Here is a 7,359-nt window from a genome sequence, read left to right on the forward strand (position 1 = left end):
CATCACAGTATGGTAAGGGGCGTAACATTTCCGTCACACCCTTGAGGTATTCAGCCAATCACAACGCACCTCGCTTTTCAGACTGATGAGCTTTGTAAAAATCGACGCGTTTCAGAAAGGCGGGGCATAGAGGAGAAACAATAATGTACAGTATGTGGAACATAATGTGTTTTTTTAACCTTAAACCGCATAAACACATTTCATTACACCAAATACACAAAATAATGTTCTTTTTAGCAACATCATATGACCCCTTTAAATAAAATCCAGTGCTGGGTGATAGCTGAGTAACCCAATAGCTGGGTTGTATTTAACCCAGCATTTATTTTTAGAGTGTACATGTTTGCAATGATCAAAAATTCAAAATTCATCACAATACATTTTTAACTTCAAACCATTGTTTCTGCCCAAAATACAAGTATATAATCCATAATAACACTTCCTCCAGTGTATCAGTCCCAGTCCATCCCCTGTTTTCCTCTCACATCATTATCCACTCACATATTTGTTTAGAACTGTTTTGGACTGTTTTGACTTGTAAACAGTGCTTGATCTGTGCATATTTCTCTCCTGATTCAGATGCGATAACTTTTTCTTTAGAGAAAGCAATATTATGTATAGATGACTCAACATGCAGCTTAATTGATGGACTGGAGTCGCGTGGATTACTTGTGATTATTGTGATATTTTTATCAGCTGTTTGGACTCTCATTCTGACGGCACCCATTCACTGCAGAGGATCCATTGGTGAGCAAGTGGCGTAATGCTAAACTTTCTCCAAATCTGTTCTGATGAAGAAACAAACTCATCTACATCTTGTAAAGCCTGAGGGTGAGTACATTTTTAGCAAATGTTCATTTTTGGGTGAACTATTCATTTAAGCACCCAAATACTTCAGAAGTCACTGTATATTAATAAATATAACATATGCAATGATACACAAATAAATATGAATTTTCTCATGCTCTTTCAAGGACGGTGGCAACATAACTAATGCATTGTCATCAACATGCCCTCGTTATTTTTCAAGGGCATCACAGTTTTGGCGGGAGACGTTCCTTCTTCTGGCATAAAGTGCGTTACTTGCAACAGCCCTGACAGTTAATGGCATTGCCCCCTCAAGCGACTCTAGACTTGCTAATGTCCCTGTGACAAGCCAGCATCCTCCTGGGATCCAACCCAAATGCTGCCTTTGGCACAGCCTCTCAACACTTCATCAAGCCGCATCAATCTGGATTAAACTTAAGTTACTTCCTGGGTCATAAAAATACACCGAATTTGAGGACGCAAGTTTTGCCAAGTCTCGTCTAAACGGGATTACAAACCAAATGAGATTTATAATTATTTCAAATCAGATGCATTTAACAGTAACTGTAGTAAAATTACTGTAACGCACTGCCTGGAGTGGCTTATTGCTTTAATAAAACTGTATTTGTGTTTGCGCATTCGTTTTCTAAGAAGACGTGAGCAGGCGTGTGTATTTATACACGGGGTAGAGATGTCACGGACTGCATAAGCAATTAATTTTGTTAATTGTCTTCTGCCAACAGTTTAAATATGCCTGTTATCGTTTGTGAGGAAGTCAAATTGAAAGTCACATCTTCTGGTTTTGCTGGCGCTCCAGCATCTCTCCCTGAGCTCAGCAGCACGTGCACAGCAATATTTAATCAGCCCCGTCCGTTCACAGCTGTCTGGTGTTGTTTCTAAGGAGGTTTCAACACCAGACCCCTGTATGTTTGAGTGCGGTGCTATGAAAGCTGTTTTTTGAACTCGGCTGCACACAAGATCTCTTGAAAGCGGGGGTCTGGAGTGTGGTTTACGCGCTTTGTGATTTATATTTGCAATGAAAGCTATCCAACCTAATTTGAGGAAACAAACATCTATTGATGATGCATATTTTGTTATATCTGTCACAAAACATTCCCAAGATAAATGGAAAATGCTTGCTGGTTGACAAAGGAAATTTAATTCTTGTTAGAAGTATGGGCAGAAAAAAAATGACTCAATCGATTAAATAGCATAGACTGTTCTGGTGTAACTTATTCCTGTGATGCAAAGCTGAATTTTCAGCATCATTAGTCAAGTCTTCAGTGTCACGTGATCTTTCAGTTATCATTCTAATATGCTGATTTGGTGCAATAAGAAAATACACTTGTATTCATGATACAATACACAAAAACATGTCTTGTTTTTTGCAGTGTTGCTTCTCTTGAAAATTAATGTGGTTTTAAAGATTTATAAATACTTTTACTGGAAAACTGTAAAATAAATAAATAAATAAATACCCATTTAGAAGTAGTTTTTTGCAAAGTGACAAAAAATATACTTATAAAAAGAAGCAATAAAAATGGTTTCTAAAATTTATTTTAGCATAACACTTAAATAAACTTAATATTTTTTATATAATGCAATGAAATTCATGCATTTTAAAGTGTTATTTAAGCTTGTTTTATTTAAGTAGTCAAATATATTTATATATTTTTTTTTAATTTACATTATTTATATTATTTTATGTTACTTTTGCCACTACTATATATATATATATATTATAATGGCTGTCAGTTGAATTCTTAATGTAATGCAATTAATTGGACAAAAATGTCATAAAAATGTAACAATTATAAATTCCTTCTGACCTGTACAAAAATCAGTTATTTTAAAATGTAATAATATTTTACAATATTACTGTTTTTACTGCATTTTTGATCAAATAAATGGCACATTGGTGAGCATAAAATGCTAATAACTTTTTCTTTTTTTTTTTAATTACAGTTAAAAAAAACTTTTGAATTGTAGTGTATTTACAAATCTTTGAAACAAGATCAGTTTCCCTTGGTTACAATGTACTTAGACTTAATTTTGTAGATTGTATTGTAAATATAAGTGTATTTTGTCTTATTGCACTGGGAGATTCTCCATTTGTTTTTAACTTTTTATTTAAAATAAGTGAAAAATATCTACCAAAGCAATACGACAACAATTGTTCATGACTTCATGTTAAACATGCATTCTCTAAAAACATCTTTTAAAATTGTTAATTTAGTGAACTTCTTTTTTTTGGGGACAAAAAATACTTGCTAATAATGAAATTATTTGCAGTCAATTATTAATTCTGACCTGTACAAAAATCAGTTATTTTAAAATGTAATAATATTTTACAATATTACTGTTTTTACTGCATTTTTGATCAAATAAATGCCACATTGGTGAGCATAAAATGCTAATAACTTTTTCTTTTTTTTTTAAATTACAGTTAAAAAAAACTTTTGAATTGTAGTGTATTTACAAATCTTTGAAACGAGATCAGTTTCCCTTGGTTAAAATGTACTTAGACTTAATTTTGTAGATTGTATTGCAAATATAAGTGTATTTTGTCTTATTGCACTGGGAGATTCTCCATTTGTTTTTAACTTTTTATTTAAAATAAGTGAAAAATATCTACCAAAGCAATACGACAACAATTGTTCATGACTTCATGTTAAACATGCATTCTCTAAAAACATCTTTTAAAATTGTTAATTTAGTGAACTTCTTTTTTTTGGGGACAAAAAATACTTGCTAATAATGAAATTATTTGCAGTAAAACCGCTTTCAGGTTCAGTGGTACATTGTGAAAAGAGACCAATGGGAGGGAGAGGATTATTTAATTCAACTCAGGTTGGGATCAAGCAATCAAACCAAGTGTGAAAACCGTCAAAATCACCAGCTTACCGATCTGCCAGTCCCACTGCACCTTCAGAAGCTCCTTGTGCTCCATAATGGCCCTGAAAAACAGAAACACAGCACAACTCCCATCAGCCACAGCTGAGCTGGGGAAAAACCAGAACGTCAATAAAAGATAAATAGCGACAGCGCCGAAGTCTCGACAGCATGCTTCATTTTGACAGGTGGACGATTTCGGCAACAACGGCCAGTGTGACAAATCCAGCCAGCCTCAGCAAAGAGCAGTCAATCTCCCCTGAAGCCCTCCTGAACAGTCCGAGGGATTCTCGTGACATGCGGCCGGTTCAGTATGAGCTTTTCCGACTTACTAACAATGACAGGTCATCCCATCCCCCCCACGCACAATTAAAGCCGCGCGGGAAACAATGCCCCGTGTGACACCTGTGTAGAGCCGTCACAGATGATCTGTTGCCAAGGCTACAAGTCTCATCGGCCGACAGCGTCTAGAGACCGTTCAGCGGGAGCATCAGCGGGAGACCGTTCCTGAAGCCCTGACGCCTGCAGATGAAACTATTTGATACAGGCAGAGAAAGAGAGAATATTCTAGATCCAGTGTGGTTGTCACGCTGCTTCCTCCAGAGCCCTTTATGAAGCAGTCAGACTTTAAGTGAAAGCAGTGTTTGACTGTCGTCCACAGTTCCAGCCTGCTGTCAGATATGAATGCCTTTCAGCATAATTAATTACACCCAGCTGGCATGAATAAACAGTGTCGTTGGCGTTTATATAAATACGCCACAAATATAGATGTTAAAGCGCAGCGAAGTTCCGGCAGCGGGGGAATAAAGGTGTTAGATGAGAACGCGACTCCAGCTGGAGCTGCTGTATGTTTGCTGCGGGACGCAGGCAGTCCAAATGGGCCTCGTTTGCGGATGGATAAAAAAGACGGGAGACGAGAACCTTCCAGCTGGCTGGCGCTTGGAAGTAGCTGGGATATGTGGTGCCGGAGATCCAAACGGCTCTGGTGGAAATGATAATTAAACATGCAGGCTGTGTAAATGTCAAACTGTGAGGAGGATCCGAGGATGACGGCAGGTGGATGGCATCCAACTAGAAAAATCATTAAGTTTCTGTGAAAACCATGTGAAGGTGATCTCCTGGCTACTAGAGCATTAAATAATCATGGTTAAACAGTTAACAGGAAACCCTGGAGTAACTTGGTGTAAAGGATCTTAATCAAAGGTACAAGCATGATAGACTATAGTTTTTAGTTTACATCATAGGCTGGCAAAAGCAAAGGTTTTTTTTGTTTTTTTAATTGGCAGTAGGGATGCAGAGATATTCTGGGTAATATCAATAAGCGTATATAATTAAATAGCTTGATAATCAATAAATGGAGGATTTTAAAATCCCATACTATTTTGACTAAATAAATGAAAAATGCAACTAAATACTATTACATTTAAAAAATATAAACCAAAATCATTCATTTAAAAGATATGTTAATACAAGCATGACTGCATTATAATGTACAGTATGGATGGATATTGGACATTCATTTTGAGGTTATATTTAAAAGTGTTATTAAATATAAACTTGAAGTGAGTATTAGATGACAGCAGTGGACAGTTAAATGTAAAAATAAGGAAAATGAACATGAAAATGCTGATATATATGAAATATTAACTAATAGCGATAAATTGTATCACTGTATAGATAAATAAATAAGCGATAAATTGTAAAACTGCATGGTACCAATGTAAATTACCGGTTGGGGTCAGTAATCTCTTAAGCTCATTTTACTGCATTTATTTGATAAAACAGTAATATTGTTACAATTTAAAATGATTTTTATATTGTCATATATTCTAAAATGTATTTTATTTTTTGGATGGCAGAGCTAAAAAGATTTAAAACAACATTTATTTGAAATATACATCTTTTGTAACATGTCTTTACTGTCACTTTTGATCAATTTAATGCATCCTTGCTGAATAAAAGTATTAATTAAAAAATATATATCTTACTGACCTCAATCATTTCAATGGTAGTATATATTGTGCATCCCTAAATTACAGTCATTAAAAAGACTGTCATCTTAAAGATCATTTTATTGAACAAAAACAATTTTCTCAAAAATATAAGTGTAATAGTTCATTTCGTCAAGTTTTATAAGTATACTAGCATATTGATGGCCTCAAAGCTAAGAGACCTGGAGGAAAGGCCACAAATCTACAATTACAATTATTTGATCTTTAAAAGTTAATAGTAAGAGACTCACAGTTGGATACCACTGAAGAAGGAGCCAAAGAGACCCATCATTCCCAGGAATTCGACTCGGCTCAGGTTCTTCACGATGAACTCCTCACATACATTGGAGATGCCGTAGAGCGTCGCTCCCGCAAGAACCAATAAATCCCCTAAAAGCTTATGGTCCCCTGTATAAAACATGACATGAGCCTTATATTAGGTAATACATATTATATATATATATATATATATGCTAAAAACTTAAGTGAACTCAAAAACAATGACAATGAAAATAATATTTTAATGTATGTGTAAGAAATCTCAATTCTCAGGGAACAAGCATACTAATAAAATGTATACTCGAATGCTCTGTAAGTCACTCTGGATAAAAGCATCTGCCAAATGCATAAATGTAAATGTAACATTAACTCAGCGGTAGGTAAATTATTCAGAGACAACTCTAACAACAGCAGAATCGCTGCAAATTAGTGTGATTTTCATTAGACCGCCCCGTGGGGAAAGCTGTGTGTGAAATTGTATGGACAAGCCCCTACTGTTCATTCATATTTAATAACAGACTCTGAAACGGAATCAATCCGCATGATCCAGGATTCTCGGGAGGATTGGGCAGTGCTTTACACTGATGTAACGTCTGGACTGTGGCTGCACGCAAAACAAAACACCACCCAAGGGAAACGAGAGAGGGTTATTGTGCAGGTTAATATTCAGGGTGTACCGCGGCATCGTGGAGGGGCGAGGACTTACCGAGGCCTTGCTGTCGGCCCACCAGGACGTCAGTGCCCACCATGCAGCCCATGCCCAGGAGACACACGCCCACACCCACAAAGTGCAGCACTTTATACCTGACTAACAGGAAGAACCATGACAGCAGCAACACCACAGGGATCACGAAGCAGTCCAGCAGCTGTGGAATACATTGAAAATCTGTATTCAGTAAAAATCAAAAACATGTTTTGACATATCCCATATTCATACAAAATAACTCATTCAAAATTACTCAAAACATAAGCATTTTTAAATTCAAATTCAATTATAGAAAATAGAACGACAGATAGACAGAACAACAGGTGATAGATAAAACGACAAATAGATGGAACAATATGTTATAGAACGATAGAACGACATAGACAGACAGACAGACAGACAGATAGATAGATAGACACGAGACACAGAACGAATTAACAAACGATAGATAAAACAAGAATGACAGAAAGAACGATAGAACGATAGATAGAACAATAGAACGATCAATAGAATCCCATATCCCAGAAAGATAGATAATATCCCATATTTATACAAAATAACTGTCAAAAAACATTTTTAAATTCAAATTCAATTATAGAAAATAGAACGACAGATAGACAGAACAACAGGTGATAGATAAAACGACAAATAGATGGAACAATATGTTATAGAACGATAGAATGA

General features: G+C 35.7%; 1 protein-coding gene across 1 annotated transcript in view; it reads right to left on the minus strand.

The window, feature by feature from the left end:
• The window catches only part of LOC107727669 (solute carrier family 35 member F1-like), a 95,157-nt gene that overhangs the window by 21,788 nt on the left and 66,010 nt on the right, over positions 1-7,359 (minus strand). The window contains exons 4-6 of the mRNA XM_016537622.1: positions 6,676-6,835; positions 5,942-6,098; positions 3,712-3,764 (exon numbers count right to left, since the gene is read on the minus strand). Coding sequence (XP_016393108.1) covers positions 3,712-3,764; positions 5,942-6,098; positions 6,676-6,835 — 370 coding nt within the window. The remainder of the gene's footprint in view (positions 1-3,711; positions 3,765-5,941; positions 6,099-6,675; positions 6,836-7,359) is intronic.

This window comes from Sinocyclocheilus rhinocerous, unplaced genomic scaffold (assembly GCF_001515625.1).
Source record: "Sinocyclocheilus rhinocerous isolate Xijiao unplaced genomic scaffold, SAMN03320098_v1.1 scaffold185, whole genome shotgun sequence".
NCBI classification, from domain to species: domain Eukaryota; kingdom Metazoa; phylum Chordata; class Actinopteri; order Cypriniformes; family Cyprinidae; genus Sinocyclocheilus; species Sinocyclocheilus rhinocerous.